The sequence below is a fragment of the Drosophila pseudoobscura genome, chromosome 2, assembly GCF_009870125.1.
Source record: "Drosophila pseudoobscura strain MV-25-SWS-2005 chromosome 2, UCI_Dpse_MV25, whole genome shotgun sequence".
Classification (NCBI taxonomy): domain Eukaryota; kingdom Metazoa; phylum Arthropoda; class Insecta; order Diptera; family Drosophilidae; genus Drosophila; species Drosophila pseudoobscura.
The window spans coordinates 24,936,689-24,954,344 of NC_046679.1; the positions used below are offsets into that span (position 1 = coordinate 24,936,689).

The window sequence follows — 17,656 nt, forward strand, 5'->3', positions numbered from 1 at the left end:
TAATTGTATACTCAACTCGATCAAAAATGAATGTGCTCTTTGGAAAAATTCATATTTTTCATTTCTTTCTAATTTTGACACTTCAAGGCTTACATTAATGCCCAAATTCATTTTTAGGAATTCTACGAAATTAACATTGCTGCTTGGATCTAGTAAATTTAAGTCAGTATTCCTTATATATAAGTCTTTCAAATAACAGCTTAATATTAAATTATAAGTTTCAGACATATTTTTATATATTATGTGTGCTACAGCTTTTCTATACTTAAAAATGATATTAAATCTATTTATTATAGGTAAAATATAGTCTAGAAAGTAGAAATATAATTTGACTGAAGCGTTTTTAAATTTGAGAGAGTGTATACCGTAAATATACCGTCGGCTCATTTTGGACCCCAATAAATACCGAAAAGTATAAAAAATACCGTAAGCGGTCACCCTGCCATCGATGACACTTGCAATCATAATAATCGATAGCACACATACCATCGCTGATTGAGTTTCCCGCTATAATCAATTTCAAAGCTATCTTTAGACTAGACAACAATTAGATTGTATTTATTTGTTGATGAAAAATTGGTCTATGCATAACTTATGTTCTACTGCTGCAGAAGAGCTGGCTTCTCCGATGTTACCTTCTCCAGTTTGGTCTGCTCCCACTTGTAGTTGTAGGCCCGCCCCAATTGGAAAAGCTGCGTCAGACTCACAAACAGATTAACAGCAAAAAGACTGTAGTTCTTTGGTATGATCACCAGAGCGTAGCGCGTCCAAATGAGATTCGTCGCTCCGAGGGCAAGGCAGCCATTTGGGGAAATAGTGTCTGCAGGTCGGGTCAGATCACTCAGTCCAGCAATAACCAAGCCCTGGGATGGAAAATACACAACAAATACAATTTAAAGATTAGAATAATTATACAACTTGAAGTAATCTACGTTCCCATTGACTGCAAATCTTTGTAGAATGTTTTGAAAGCTCTCTCTAAGAAAAATTCCACGAGAAATCCAAAATCATTCCACTTTGAGTTATCAAAAGTCGCGCGTGTGGGAAATAGATCTGCCTCTGCCTCTCTCTATAGGTTCTCTGAGAGAGGCAAATGCGCATTTATCGCGTCGCTATTCTGAACAGGTTGTTCCGACATAAACAAATCATAATAAAGCACAATATATGGTCGTTTTAGTACGAGTAGAGTAGCAGAAACGCTCGCCTACAGATTTGTTTATCAGTTTCGACGCGATAATGAAAATTGCCAAAGGACGCAGCTGTCAAAGTTATGTAACCTCCTGACAACTTACCCATTTGACCAGCGGTGCCCAAAAGAATATCGTCTTTGGACCTTAACAGAGCAGAATCAGTAATGAGATCAGTTTGTTGGTTGGGCACTCTTTGACACTCACCAGCTGGATGCATCCAGAGGGGACGCATCTTGGGGGGTACAAACTTATCACAGACTCCAATCAGTCCATTGTACGCCTTTGAGTGGAGTCCTAGTCTCTTACCCACTGAGGCAAGGGCTGCTGCAGATGGAGGCTTCGGGGGCATTATCTTTCTGAGGGCTCTGAACGTCAAACCTTTTCAGACAGCCAAGAGAAACTGAAGTGATGTTCGATAATGAAAATTGAGAACAGATGATTCGCGCTGTTTTAGTCAAGCTTCTATTAATTGATTAGAAGTGTTAGTCTAGCAATAGATTGGAACGTGATAACGAAGAGCAGCGTTCTGGAGAGCAGAGCGGAATACCCAAGTAGAATCTGGTACACAAACAGCTCCAACGAAGCTCTCACCGGCAACTGAGCTTTCTGTTAAGTGTGGGGTCCCTATGTTTATGTTTTACTAGTTTTATTAGCGCAATTCTGTTATCACCAGAATTATCATTTACCATAAGGCATAGATGTCTATAGACATACATTTTGTATGTAAATGTGGCCCCACACAAACTGAAGCAGGGTAGGTAATACTATCTCAACCTGTTTGGATAGGCATACAGCACCTCTCTATAAAACACATTTGCAAATAAATACACATAACATATACATATGTAAATGTCAATATGTTCGCATAGCGTGTGATTAAAATAATATGAATTATCTTGTATCTGCAGATAATACACTTTTCAATCCGTTAGAAAACTGTAAATGCTGTATACAAATTTGAAACGGGGGAATACATTCTTCACAATATGCAGTCGGATCATACTAAAGACCTCTTTATCAGAGCCTACGTTTAAAGCCAAATCCTTGATAAGTGTGCTCTAATACAATCTTAAAGGGGAAGGAACCCTTAAAAGAGCCAGTTCTCCAATTCTGTTTTCTCATTATGTGTCATTGCTTCTTGATAGAGTATTAGTACGTTTTCTCTATACGCTTAGCCATTGTCTCGAAACACATTTCTTGAAAATGCAAACCAAACTTTATATGAAAATGCAAAGAAAATATATACATGTATACATATATGTATGTGAAAAAGGCGAAAAAAAATATGAAATAGCTCGAACACCTCGATGCCCACGCCCATGCCGTCCAGATGCGACTATGGAAAATAAAATAAATACAATAAAAACGTGTCGCCGACAGGTAAGGACACCTGCAAAAGCCACTTGTGAATAGTCGAATGAAGAAAGCGCTCTTAAGTTTACAGGCAGTCTGTGGAGCCAAAAGAATATAAACCCAGCAAACATGAATTTTTTACTTCTTAAGCGTCGATAAATCCATTCTTAAAAAAAGTATACACTAAATTGTTTGATGTCATATTCATTTACTTAAAAACTAAAATTTTTCCAAATACCATTTTTTCAACGGTCATTAGGTAATTCTATCAAACGAAGGAAAAAAAAATTCAGTAAAATTATAGCAACGATTTCTTCAACAAACATTAAATTTTTTCCAATAGATTATTTTGTTTTCTATCAACTAATAATAAACAATATATTCAAGTTTTTTCAAAATATAAATAATTAATATTTTGCGGTACCCCCCAAACGTATAAAGACTTCAGATATTCATCCGTTATATCCTCAAATCAAACTCCACCTATAACATCCGCTAACTGAACTAGTAAGAATAGTTTTTGGCTTCCGTTTTCTTATTTTGGCAGTCATAAGGACCTAGACATTCTCTAGTCTAGCCAATCTAGTGAATCCTAATATCCAGAATCGTCCTGAATCATGAAAGATGGAATCTTCTCTTTCAGTAACTGATTATATACTGGCCACAACTCTACTGCGAATAATTTCTTCATACTTTTTTGCATTCATCAGACCCTTCTCTTAATCATAAATAGCGATTCAGTTTTATATTTAGATATTTATCCCCATATCATAATATTAGCCGAAGATTAAATTCGGACTCATCCGAGAATATGAACACTCAGATTAAGCAAAATTTTATTTTCTTTAAACCAATTTAAGCGAACTTTCTTCATTCGACTATGCAGAAGTGGCTTTCTGCCAGGGTTCCTTGCTATTAAAGACACCTTCTTTGGCCGAAGCCAAATAGTTCGAGCTGAAATATCATTTGAAAAACTTTCCTGCAGCTCTGATGCTATCTCAATATAATTTTTAAGCCGATTTCTACGGTAGCACATTCCAATATATTTTAATTTGGTTGGTAGACATAACTTAGTTCAATAGGTACCAATATACATGACAAAATCACAGATTGACTCTGTGAAAATAGATAAGAGCTTAAAGATCGTTATCGACAAAGTCCATTCTATACTTTATGTATAATTCCCAGTAAAAGTACTTTTGTTTCACTACTATCTACAGTCTTACAATGTATTGGTTTATTTGTTGAAGATCACAAAATGTCCAATAATGAATTCTCGTATCAATAAAAAAGCATACGCGAAGCCTCCACATTTACAACTTAAGTAGTACGAATCACGTTTATAAGGCATAACACCATAAATAATAATGGTCAACAAAGTGTATACACGCAGATATAGATCTGCGCAGAATATACCCTTTTCAGATCCTTTCGTTAACGATGTGCGTTGTGGGATTGGTTTGTAAAATACAAATAGATTTAAATATATATGTATATAGGGGGATATGGGGGATAGCACCAATTCGATGGAAATTCTCTACTGCGTGAGGGCGGGCTTCTCTTCCTGCGCCTTCTTCAGTTTCTCCTGCTCCTGCTGGTACATGTAGGCGCGACCCAGTTGGACCATCTGCGTCAGGCCGACAAAGAGATTCACGGCAAATAGACTGTAGTTCTTGGGTATGATCACCAGGGAGTAGCGTGACCAGACGATGCCCGTGGCCGCCAAGGCAGCGCATGCGGATACGGAAATTGTGTCCGCTGGCCTGGCCAAATCACCCAGTCCGGCTGCAACGAGACCCTAGACGGGAAGGGATAGATGTGTTAGCAAAGTTTTCCACAATCCACACGAACACGCACACGCACACACAAACACTCAGTTATCAGACGCGTCCAAGCTGGTTGCTCGGAATAATCAAAATTATTTCATTTAATGGTACCTGCGAACAGATTTCTACTATATGGTCGCTGGGATTTCAATGTGTGTGCGATAATGAAAATTAGTGAAGGTCGTGCGCTCTCCCAGTTATGTAACCGCCGACTAGCAGGAGAAATTGCAAACTTACCCACTTGAATACGGGCGCCCAGAAGAAGATCGTTTTGGGACCTGAATAGGAACAAGCAGTTCAAGTTAAGAATCACGATAAGGTATCCCGCAATGGGACTCACCAGCTGCGTGCATCCACAGGGGACGCATCTTGGCGGGCACAAACTTGTCACAGGCTCCAATGAGGCCATTGTACACCTTGGAGTGAAGACCCTTTCCAGCGGAAGCAGCAGCAGCTGGAGGCGGCGGTGGCACGGGTGTCGGTGGCTGAACGGCTGTTGACGACATTATGCTTTTGACTTGAGCGAAAAAAATTCCACGAGCTGTGAATGTGAGCAACAATAAAAGCGGGCCAGACAGACACCTCCAACCGGACCGAATAGCAATGAGAAAATAAAATGTAGTAGGAAACTACGAACAACAAAAGCCTCGAAGCATTGCCACGCGCATGGGAGCTCTCTCACCCACACACAGACGCACGCAAACCAGAACAAACAGCTGAGAGCGATAAACATTTGCGTCTTCCTATTAGACACTCTCTCGACTTTCTATCCCATCATCAAATATATCCCGTCTACTATATAATATATGATACAAATACAAATCCACATTAAATATTCCCACTTTAACAAGTTTGGGGAAACCATCAGGTATTTTTGTTTCATTTCAGCAGGTTGTTTCACTTAAACATCCTTGACCTTGACTTTCACACTGGTGTGGTGTGGGGAGTGTGTGCCAATTTCCGCAGCAGCAGCGTAATGTTGACGGAAGCAAAAAGTATGCGAAATAAATGCAATAATGCAGGGAATTCTAAAAATAACTCTGAATTAAAAAAATCACGACCAGTGCGAATCGCAAGCAGTGTGACCTCTTAAGCCCCCTCTATTTAAACAGTTCAAAGACTTGAGGTAAATGGCGGAAAACATTACTGATTGTAAATTCTTCTTGTAGATGTCGTACCAGCTTTCCTCTGAACTTATAGAAAACCACGATTTCTTTCACCTGAACTACGCTAAAAATATTACATTTTCATTATTTCCGGTGGAATATTAAAATACCCCCTTGGTCTACAATGGGTTAATCGATCTCCGTCAAGGATTGGAAGCCATATTCTTCTGTTTTGATATTCGATTTGAAATTACTTGCTAGCTAGAACTTCCATACCTGAACACAGAATTTTATCCGATTAATGAATACATTTTCTACTTCACTGGCTCATTTCAAATCCAGCCTTTTATTGGATTTTGTCGGAAAAAAGGTTTTTGGGAAAAGGCTAAACAAATAAAACGTAGGTGAGTAATCGTTCCAATTGCTCAATTTTGATATTCCGTTGAATAATACTGGCTAACTAAGACTCTCAGCTCAGCCCACATAATTGTATGCCATTGATGAATAAGTTCGCTGCAAGATTAACTTTTAAGTACTCGTTTTTATTGTATTGTGCATAAAATAAAGTTTAAGCAAAAAGTTAAACAGTGCCAACGTAAGGGGAGTACGGAATGTCATGTCATATCTTACATGTTGCTGGTCAACCTAAATGGCTCTAAAATGGAAGAATCCAGTTCCAATTTCATGTTGTTTTATTGGCTAGATTAAGATTATAATTAAATTTTTCATATATAGTTATATGTTATATTTTTATATTAATACGAGAAACATCTCTAATATGTAGATAACATTTCATTCAACTACATGTACATGTAATTATTTATGTTCATATCGACTGCGGCCTCAAAGAAGGCGCGCAATTTTTTGATTGTTGGAAAAACAATAATTCTTTATATTCCACATACTTTAATCACAGCAGTGGGCAGGGCAAATATTTTTCAATTTCCATCTGATTTGTATGTTGAGCTCACCATGTCTATGGTGATCTATGATCTCTATGCATGTCGTGTTCTTGTTTTTTGGAATATTTATGCATGTGTGCAAAGCTTTTTACCTCCGCACAGTGTGTCAAAAACACTTCTCCAGCTGTGATTACTGCGCAATAATGTCGAAAACGTGTTCAAGTGACGCACAAATGTAAATAAATGATAATTAATGATAATGAGCAGACAGCAGCTCGGCAGACACCTGGTATGCCGATATTATTTTAGTTTTCCGTAACTTGAAATCATTTCCAGGCAATCGTTTTTTGTTTTTGTTTTTATACCCGGTACTCAAAGAATATCGGGATATATTGGATTTATGCAGATTTCCGACAGCCAGAAGGAATCATGTACATATATATGTATTCTTAATCAGCATTGATGCTTAGCCTAGTCGATACAGCCAAGTCTGTCCTTCCACTTTGATGAGCTAGAGCAAACACATTTTGTGCGTCAGACTCCTGTGATATCACACTGAATCAAGTCTTGTTTCAAAAGTTTCGCCACGTCCTTTCAGATAGTGAAAATCTGTGGCATCCACAATATTAAAGAAACTATTATTAATATCTACCAGATTGCAGAATTTTAATCAGATCGAATTATGGGTATAGCCAGAGTCAAGAAAAATATATCCCGTGACTCCCCTGCGTCACGATCGGTCTCTCTTCCATGTCCTGTAGCGCCCCCTGACGGAGTGAGCGAGATATAATGGAATGTAAACAGCTCATAAGATCGCACATATATGTATATACAAACTGAGTGGTAGACCTGTTAACAATATCTCGACTGTTTTTTTTTTTATCGTTTTCATTAGTTAGAAATGTATACATATGTAATTTCAATTACAAATCAAAGGCGTACATAATATTAAATTATTCCATATAAATCAAATAGTTCTACAATTTTTTTTTTTTTTCGTTATGTATGTCATTTCTGTGTGGTATATCGGGTAGCAAATCGGTTCGGTTTGCCCCCGTTCACTATACAAATCGAATTATGTTTTCTGGCGATCCACATGCACATTTATTAAGGTGTTTTATAATTTTCTTAGCACAGAATTGAGAGAAGCTAAAACTGATGACAAGAGTACGTTTTTTGTCCGGCTCTCTAAATGTTTTCTCTTGGGGGCCGGGGCTGATGCTGGTTAAATAATACACTTGCTTTGGGCTGCTGCTGCTGGCAAATGGTGCAATTGTTTTGGGCTTTGAGTGGTGGAAATTATGTATTGCTATTATTATAATGTGAAGTGATTTTCTTGCTGCTCCCATATTTTTATACACAAGCTTAATGTGTAAGTAAATGTAAGTTTTAGCACTCTTCGCCAAAAAAACTATCTGTCTGTCTGTCTGTTGCACGCTTTTGCTTGCTGCTGCTGCTCTGGTTTTGGTTTCTCTGTGGATCCTTAAAAATTGAATGAGTTCATTGGTAGCTTGTCAGCATTCGGATCAAAGTTGTATTGTGTGCCATCTGATGAGGGGGCCATGTTGGTTTGTTCGCCCTGTTATTAAATACACATATTCCAGCAATCAGAAAAATCCAATGTTTTTGTTTACTTGGCGGCCTGTCACTCACCTCATCCGTAAAGAACTGATCGATGATTTCGTAGGCCAGTTTATAAATTTCCACATTCTCGTGGCTCTGCAGACGCTCAATCTTGGCCAGACCCTCGCACTCCTCAATAAAGTTGGCCACCGTTTCCACATGTGTATCGGCCATCTTGAGCATATTGTTTAAACCATCAAGCACAACCTGGAATAAAAATGGTTACTCCTGGACATAGACCGTACGCAGGGGACATCTCTTACATTGATAACTTGCGTATCCTGGCATGAGAGGAGATCACAGAACGGCGGGATGACACCCTCCTTGATCAGTGTGAAGACCTGCTCGCGGTTGCCGCTAATGGTCAGATTGCTGATGGCCCAAGCGGCCTCCTTCTGTGTCTGGAATTCACCCTTGCTCAGGTTCTCAATGATTTTTGGCAAAAGACCCACATTGATAACGGCCTGCACTTGTGACTGGTTGCCGGCGGTGATGTTCGAGAGGAACCAGACAGCCTCCTTTCGTATCTTCTCCTTGGGATGGGAGAGTAGGACCGGGAAATAAGAGAGCGCATCATAGTTGAGCACAACCTGTGTCTGCTCATCCGATCCGGTCACAATATTGCCCACAGCACGCAGAGCAGCTGTCTGTACCTTGACCTCGCTATTGCCCAGAAGGGGTATCAGCTTCGGCACCACGCCGCTCTCAATAACCATTTGAATCTGCTCGTTTCCGCCGTCGGTCAGATAACTAATCGCCCAGACCGTGTCCACCAATATGTTCGTGTCAGTGTGGTGGATGAGCACATTGAGTGCGGGCAGGATTTCGTGAATTGTGGCGGCTGGTGGGGGTGGATCCTTGTTGCGGCACAAGTTCACGATCACCCAAGTGACATTGCGCAAGAACGAAATCGGTATGTCTGGCTTAATGAAAGACAGGAGTGGCTGGACCACGCCGTGCTTGATGACAAAGTCGCGCAACATGGGTCCGTCGCCGATGATATTACCAAGAGCCCACACGGCCTGTTCGCACACATTCGCAGCGGGAGAATTGAGAAGTTGAAGGAAGAGTGGCACTGCACCTGCGCCGACGACCTGAAAAGCATCACACATTGCCCCGACCCAAGATTAGCACTTTCCTCCAGCGAGCATTGAGCACAGTATTGGGGTGTAATCATTACCTGATTGGTTTGATCTGATGTGCCAGAGGCAATGTTGGTTAGGGCCCAGGCAGCCTCAAACTGCAGCATTGTGTGATTGTGATTCTTCAGACACTCCACCAAAATGGGCAATATGTCGCTCTGGATAAGATCATTGATGGGTGGATTTTTGTCCGAGGAAAGCAGCTTGCGGGCGGCCTGGACGGCTGCCAACTGTTGATCTGGTTTGCTGGAATCTGCTGCGGCCTGTGCCAGCTTCTTCAGGTTAATGGAAGTGGGCAACTGCTCATCCTCGTCTGTGTTCGAATCCAAGTTCGGGACATTGCGGCGCTTCAATATGGTCTCCTCCCGCTTGTTCTTCCTAAGCTCAACCGTCACCTCATTGCGGCGTCGTCGCATCTCCTGAATAATTATCAAATATATTGATGTTGTGCTAGATAAATAATTGCCTCTGGGGCGGGGTCTAGCGGTTTCGACTTACATCCTGATCCTTGCCTTTGTTTTTGAAGTTTTGTAAACGATTCTGTTCCAGCGACGTCATTTTGTCGGCTCTGTGTGTGCTTGTGTGTGTCGAGTAATGGAAAATATTCTTTTAAAAATGCGTATGCTAAACAATCAATTTGGTGGCGTCCACCTCCTGAGGCATTCAGTAATTTGTTTCAATTACAGAGGCGAAGAAAAAATGTAATCGCACGCACACATAAACAGAAATAACAGGGCGCAGGGGCACGGTAGCAGCAGTGAAAAAATATATGTACGTCGTCCGACCGTCCCACACAATCGAATCGACCAACACAATTGCACAGCACAGAGCAACACAAAGTCACAGCAATAGCAGCACGATGGCATAGACGAAAAAAGAAATGGCGAATAAAAGTTGATATTTAGCTCTGCATACCTCTTGTTCTACCATTAAAATCCACTTGAATGTTTTCAACTTACGTTTGCAGCTAAAATTATGGCTTCAAAATACGACACTGGCACTTTTTCCCGTGTGAAAAAGTGATTTCGATTTTCCTTTTTTTTATAAAAATTGCAATTCGTGACAGCGACGTACTTGAAGTTGGCTGCGTTGGCCAGTGTGAACCTCAGAAATATACCGTCTCATTTCGAAAATATACCGTAAATATACTGACGAATTCAAGTTCTATTATAAAAATTCCTCGATTTTGATATTCCGTTGAATATTACTAGCTAGATTGAACCTTCAGCCATGCCCACGTAATTTTATCCAATTTATGAATCAATTTGCTACTTGACTGGCTTATTTAAAATACTTGCGTTTGTTGGATCTGATATAAAAAAAGGTTTTAGGAAAAAGGTCAAACAAAAAAACGTAAGAGAAGGTAAAAAAACGTAATAATGTTCAACAGAAAAACGGTCGGATTGATGTCACGTCAATGTTGCTGGTATTTGAAGACTTGTTGCTTGTCAACCGGCCAATTGTATACCCTATTCGTTAATATAGATTCTGTTTTCAAAACTTTTTTAAAACGTAATTAATAAAGAAATATCGTTGTGCCTTAGAACAGTCAGTCAAACCTTTCTTCAATTCTATAATATCCATTTCCAGGGTATGCAGATCCGCGCCATGTTGATATCCGATTTCTCGTCACATGACTTTAGCCCAATTGCCGCAATTTTTGTGCCTAATGGGATGAAGAATGGCAAAGGAAAATCGTCAAAAATCGTAGTTTTTATGTTTTGAGAACATTTTTGACGATTTTCATTGGTCAAAAGCAAAAATCAGGTCGTTTTCGTTTCAAAACCAGCCCGGGCGGGTGCCAGTCGGACGCTTGTTTTCTTGTAGCTGCTTGTTTGGTTTGACTATGCAGTTCTTATCAGGGACCGTAATCATTATAAGTTATACATATAATTAAAATTACTTGCTAATGATCATATTTCAATTTTTTACGATTTTCTTCACAGATAATCATTATTTTTGAGTAATTTGATAGAACTTAGGATTAATCATTATTCTTGATCAAAAAAAAAAAAAACTCAAAAATAATGATTATCAATGATTTTTATTTTTTTCGCTTAAAATAAAACTCAACAGGAATTTACGGCTTCTGTGTTAGAATGTTCGCCAATATTATTGCATATCCTTGTCAAAGGACCACAAAGTTACACCCTGCGCTAAAATTTTCTTTTTGAAAATACATTAAAATTTTTTTGTTATTTTTGGTTTTGTTGTCGGAAACACGTTTAATTAATAAGTATTATTTAATTTTACAAAAATTAATTTTGACAATGATTCGTCCGCGAGGTTGCATCTCTGATCACTGAGCATCATTTTGAGTGCCGAATGCATCCATGCAATGTGGACTGTATTTCAGTACAGAGGTTTTGGGATGTGTGCGATGTTTTCAGCTCTATCAGGCCTAAAGTTTGTACACATATTGCACAGTGATCGATGAACTGGAATTAACCCCAAGAATTCCGCGATTGCATCGTGTGGCCGTGTCCATTTTAAGGCAGAGGATTCTGTTTTTGAATGTTTTGACCATGTCGCATTTAATTTGGCTGTACTTTTCCTCGACTAAGCTCATAATATTTCTGGAAGTTACAGTGGGCATATCCAAGCCGCTAAATATGTGAGCTGTTAACGCCTTAAAGCCTTTTGAGTCAAGTACAGCAAACGGAAGTTTTGCGGCAGTCACCAGGTCAATACAGGCATTCTTGACATCATCTTGCCCCATTACCCCCGAAAACTTCTTTTTCTTTTCGGGCACTTCGGTTTTTTTGTTTTCGGCCAAGGTTTCATATTCGCCTTTGTGCACCTTTTCTAAGTGCCGCTTTAGATTGCACACAAAATTTCCACTCAAAGTCAATTTGCAAATTGTACACTCAGAAACATTACTTTCCGCGTGGAATGTAAAAAAATTATGCGGAATACAATTACGTTTGCGACCCATCTTGAAACGCGACTAAGAATAATCTCCAAAAACTAAGTATCAATGCATTAACACTCGCGGCTTAAGATAAGCAATTCTAAAAATAGATAAATAAATTGCATGAGCGTAGTCAAGCGCAAGTAAGTCTTCGTAAGTCTTCTTCCCCCCTCAGGTACGACTATGAGCAACTAGCTTTCCTTATCTTTTATTTGTTATTGATAAATAAATGTAGTAGTAACGTAGTTTAAATAAATACAAATATATATATTTACATAAATAACACAAATAAATGCTGAGATTTATTTTGAGCGAAATATAATATATAAAATTTAATATAATATATTAATTTATTATTTTTTAAATTTATTTTCAAAAAGAAAATTTTAGCGCAGGGTGTAGCTTTGTGGTCCTTTGACAAGGATATGCAATAATATTGGCGAACATTCTAATACAGAAGCCGTAAATTCCTGTTGAGTTTTATTTTAAGCGAAAAAAATAAAAATCATTGATAATCATTACTTTTGAGTTTTATTTTTTTTGATCAAGAATAATGATTAACCCTAAGTTTTATCAAATTACTCAAAAATAATGATTATCTGCGAAGAAAATCGTAAAAAATCAAAAGTTTACAAATCATGGCGGCAATGCAGAGATTGTACAAAAATAAAGATTTTGGTGTAAATAGTGTTTTTCTAGGTCCATTAAAAATAAGAGATTTTTTTATTAAAAAAAAAAGAAAATAATGATTATTTACGGTCCCTGGTTCTTATCTCTTATTGTTGTGCTCAGTTATGACAGATTTTCGTCTTTGAGCTCCATATTATGTACCGTTAGCTTAGATAAGAGATCAAGCAGCACTCTACGTAGAAAATAGATATACATACATATGTGCAATAATGTTTATTCATGTTTTGAGGGTCGCAGTGTTAGCATCTTTTCAGTAAAAGTGACAAGCTGATTGATTCTGTACGAAAGAACTCATTATTGCATCAAACCAATAAGAATATTAAAGAAAATTGAACTTTTAGTTAAAAATGCCTCGCGGTTCAGAATTGTCTGAGGAAGAACAGGGAAGGATCAAGGGAATGAAGTTAGCCGGCATGAAAACTGGTCGCATCGCTTCGCTAATGAATCGACATCGTTAAAAATCACCAGGCAACGTGTGTGACAAATTTTGACCGAAAATTTGAACCTCAAAAATCAAAAGAAAGTTGGCAAACCTCGCTTAAGTAAACAGCATAAAGATGCGCACATGGCCATTTATGAAAATCACAAGTTCTGGGACATTGAATTCGAAAATATCATTTTTAGTGACGAAAAAATTTAATTTAGATGGATCATCTGGACGGCCATCATAAATATTGGAGAGATCCGCGTCATCCACGGGCAACTTGCTACAAGCGGAACCATGGCCGTGGATCGCTTATGGTATGGGCCTTATTTAAAGGAAAGTCCCCAATTTGTTTTGTATCCGGCCGAATGAATGCTCAAGCTTATATAGAATTGGTAGATAGTGAGCTAATTCCATTTGCTGAGAATTTCCATGGGGATCAATGGACTTTTCAACAGGACTATGCGCCAATTCACGTTGCCCATGCTGTAATAGGCTATTTTGAGACCCACAAGATACCATTGATGAAGTGGCCAGCAATTAGTCCGGACTTAAATCCAGTTGAGCATCTGTGGGGAATTCTTTCAGCAAAAGTCTATGCCTATGGAACAGGATAGAAATAACAACACTACAAAACTTGAAAAATTCAATGCCCAGTAGGCAGAAAAATCTTCAGGAGCATAAGTTTAACTCGATTAATTATTAAAAGAGATCATCTTCCCATAAACTTGTTCCTTGGAAATTTGTTTCATAAAAAATATTTTTTGCTGTTATTCCCCTTATCGATGTAAAAACTGTAAAATTATTTTTTTTTGTTATTAAAACAATTAATATTGAATTTGTTTATGCCTTTTTGTTGTGTACTTATTAACAGCTAACCAAATAAAAATATAAAGTAAATCAAGAAAATACGTGTTGAAAAAAACTTCATTCAAAGCAGTGCACTTATGCCATTTTACTAAGGTATATTTCCTTGTAAAATTTGCAAACGAACACTTGTTTCGCTTTTCACGATTCATTTTAAGCTCAAACCGCATACAATTGATCGTTGCCATATGCACCACACGTACAAGCACGCATACATACGCAGAAGACACTTTTTTGGTTCGCTCGCGACAAGATGCTGAGTGAAAAACAGAAACAAAAGAGAACTGAAAAAATCGGTCTTTGCTTGAGCGAAGAGCGAGTTGAGCAAAAACAGATTTGATCGGGTCTTTTCTGTCCCTTTTCTGAATGTGTCCGTAAATGAGAGGTTATTATCAGACACGCCGAAAGAGTCAACAACTTTTAAATAAAAGGTTTGCCAACGATAAACAAGACTCATTTCAAGATATAATCAAAGACTATACAATACCAATATGTTGCATGAGCGACCAAAAAGCAGTTCTATGGCGGGTCCTAACATTAGGACCCAAAAGGCACGAGGGAGCGCGCGGGGTTTCAATTCCCTTTTCGCCTGTACTTCGTCTCTACCGCGACCCCGCTGCCCATCGGTTTCGTCTGTTCGGCAATTCTGGGCTCTCGAGCCTCAGCACCGTCGAAGCGGTTGTTTGCGGATCGCCGAAGTCTTTGTAGCGGCACAGTGGGATCTTTGGCCGTCTCAACTTTCCAAATTGGTTAGTGAATAAATATTTGCACATTGAAAAATGTTAAACTTTGAGTGCTTATATCTCCTAAACTAAAACTATCTTGAAAATTCAATTGGAAAGTTCTCTATTAGATGCGTACATTAAATTTATCTAAAGCACTCATACAATTTTTTGACTATTTCGGCTGAGTCCCCACTGTGCCGCGCCAAAGCATCAGCGACCACGCTGCCCTACGGTTTCGGCACGCATACACTGACATGCTTTCAGTGCGCTTGTGTGTGAAGCTAAAAGCCGTATATGCTGCGGGCGAAACCGGTTTATGGCCGCGCCGACCTAGGACATACACACATATACACAACTACAACCATATTTCTGGGTTGGCTCGAGCTCGTGCCAGGCTCGCTTCTTCACTTCTTGTTTAGCAATCATTGGAATCAGTTGTAAAAAAATATGAGCGGAATAAGAAAAGGTGATGCAAAGTCCGGCCGGCAATGCATTGTGAAGACATGCCAAAAATCAAGGCATGTATGTATGTATAGTCTTTGATATAATTCTACAGAAATTATACAATTCAAGCTTCACTTCAACGAATTGGAAGGACGAGGTTGATAATTTGCCGAATTATCAAATAGGAGTTCCTGAAAAATTGCATCCACATAATCCACCAGAGCTGGCTAATTGGAAAAATATTTTTCCATTCCAAGACATGTGGCAAGTCTCGATGTCTCTGTGGCCGGGGACCCATATAAGGAACTGCTCTGCGATCTCGTACAGAGACCTGCGGCAGTCATTTACAGTCGCTGAGTTTGACGATATTGAGCCTAGAGCTTTGATAGCCGCTTGACTGTCCGAGAAGACGCACACTAAGTGCGTATCTAGAAGTAGTTTGGAGACGATCGAAATGGCCTCCCTGATGGCTTCAACCTCCGCTTGGAACACACTACAGTGGTCCGGGAGCCTGAAGCAATGACTGATACCTAGAAGGGCGTCGAGAGGTGATCACTAGGAATACAGTAATCTGTCCTCTCTGGTAATTGCGGGAGTCTCATCAGGATTCCCGAGTACCCAACCGCGGATGCATTCCACAGTCTGGCTTCTCTCATTCTGAGGGCGAAAGTATTGCCACCTTCTTTCCCATGAGATCCACAGGGATGAGGTCCAGCACAGTATCCAGGGCTTCCCCTGGAGTAGTGCGTAGCCCGCCAGTTATGCATAGCTCTGCCATGCGTTGAACTCTGCTGAGTTTATTGAGGCATGTCCTTCTGTCTAAGGCTGGCCACCATACCACCACTCCATAGAGCATGATTGGTCGTATGATGGCGGTGTAGAGCCACCGAACTATATAGGGGGTCATTCCCCATGACCAAATCTCATCTGTGACATCTTTTTTATTTCAATATCTTAAATTAATACGTCTGCCGATTTGGGATTCCCGTAAAATCGTGATAATACTTTTTTGGCTAGCTAAAATGCCCCCGCAGTCTTTAGCCGCCTCTTTGTATTTTCGATAGGTCTGCAATCGCAGTGTGCGTGAGAGAGCATTTTCGTGAGAGTACTTGTCATGCACTCACACAACGTCTGCGGAAATTTTCCGGAGAATGCTATGGCAACATCGTCCGCGTACGCCACCACACGGCAGCCACCCCCCTCTATCTGCCGCAGCAGTGTGTTCACTGCCACGTTCCATAGAAGGGGCGAGAGGACTCCGCCCTGCGGTGTGCCTCTGCTGACAAATCTGGTACACGTTGACGTCCCCAGTGATGCCTCAACCGTCCTGCATTGTAGCATCTCATCGATCAGGCTCACCGTCCTGGAGTCAACGCCCCAATCCACCAGTGCGCCCGTGATGGCGGTCGAGGAAGGCTACTACGGTGTACTCCTTAAAGTTAAGGGACTCTTCGATGATCGATGTGATCGTGTGTAGGGCCGTTTCGGTGGATCTTCCCTTCCGATAGGCATGCTGGGAGTCTGAGATCAGACTGGTCGGAATGGACGCCGTGAGATGCAGCCCTAGAAGCCGCTCCATGGCCTTTAGAAGAAAAGACGATAGACTTATGGGTCTGAAATCTTTTGGGGCAGTGTGCCAGGGCTTGCCTGCCTTGGGTATGAATACGACTTTGGTCTGAAGCCAGGTGTCAGGAATGCACCCGTGGGAGAAGATTCCCTCGTAAATTATTTTGAGCCAGTTAATGGCTTTATGTCCCGCGTGAATCAGTTGGGCAGGGAAAATGCCGTCTGACCCCGCGGACTTGTAGGGTTTAAAGCTTCTGATCGCCCAAGAAATGTTCTCCTGGCTTAGCAGTCTCAGGATGGCATTTGAGGCGACAGAAGGAGGCGCGAGGTAGTTGGGTCTGTTTTCATCGCAGCCAGGGAAGTGGGTATTTAGGAGAAGATTTAGCGACTCATCGCTGGACGTAGTCCACGACTGGTCGGTGTTCTTCAAGTAGCCCAGGGTGGGTGTTGTCTTCGAGAGAACACTGCGCAAGCGTGAGGCTTCTGAGTTACTCTCGATTTCGCTGCAGAACTTACGCTAGGAGGCGCGTTTGGCTTTCCTAAGTTCTTTGTTGTATTCATTGTACGAGGTGGGATCACTACGCCGGTTTAAAAAGACCATCTGAGTGGTCAGTAAGTAACTGAAAAGGTACTCACCCCTTCCCCACTGACAGTGATGTGCATTGGCATCGCACCCCACAATTAGGCCGATGTCCTTGGCCGAGCAGTCTGCGATTAGAGCCCGGAGAGGCGCGTGTGGAGGGGGGTCTGGTTGTGCATGCCCCATGTATGCGGAGCAGTATGTGAGCGCTCCTGGCCTTCGAGGCTCACTGCGGTGTGATCTTCATTGCTGAAATTTGGGAGCAAAAATAAGTGCAAATCTCTTTTTGCAAGAATGCAGGTACGAA

The 17,656-nt window shown here is 40.4% G+C and overlaps 3 protein-coding genes across 3 annotated transcripts; all 3 read right to left on the reverse strand.

Annotated features, from left to right (window-relative positions):
* Positions 1-530: 530 nt before the first annotated feature.
* LOC6897747 (mitochondrial pyruvate carrier 2-like) lies at positions 531-1,772 on the reverse strand. Its single transcript, XM_002137816.3, has 3 exons — positions 1,395-1,772; positions 1,293-1,333; positions 531-863 (listed from the first exon to the last, which is right to left on the reverse strand). Exons 1-3 carry the CDS (start codon positions 1,537-1,539, stop codon positions 600-602), a joined length of 450 nt encoding a protein of 149 aa, XP_002137852.1. The 5' UTR covers positions 1,540-1,772; the 3' UTR covers positions 531-599.
* Positions 1,773-3,688: 1,916 nt separating this feature from the next.
* LOC6897748 (mitochondrial pyruvate carrier 2) lies at positions 3,689-5,020 on the reverse strand. Its single transcript, XM_002137817.3, has 3 exons — positions 4,710-5,020; positions 4,607-4,647; positions 3,689-4,341 (listed from the first exon to the last, which is right to left on the reverse strand). Exons 1-3 carry the CDS (start codon positions 4,873-4,875, stop codon positions 4,081-4,083), a joined length of 468 nt encoding a protein of 155 aa, XP_002137853.1. The 5' UTR covers positions 4,876-5,020; the 3' UTR covers positions 3,689-4,080.
* Positions 5,021-7,374: 2,354 nt separating this feature from the next.
* Positions 7,375-10,266, reverse strand: Kap-alpha3 (karyopherin alpha3). Its single transcript, XM_001359537.5, has 6 exons — positions 10,102-10,266; positions 9,641-9,796; positions 9,181-9,561; positions 8,264-9,094; positions 8,031-8,207; positions 7,375-7,956 (listed from the first exon to the last, which is right to left on the reverse strand). Exons 2-6 carry the CDS (start codon positions 9,698-9,700, stop codon positions 7,861-7,863), a joined length of 1,545 nt encoding a protein of 514 aa, XP_001359574.1. The 5' UTR covers positions 9,701-9,796; positions 10,102-10,266; the 3' UTR covers positions 7,375-7,860.
* Between the last annotated feature and the right edge of the window lie 7,390 nt (positions 10,267-17,656).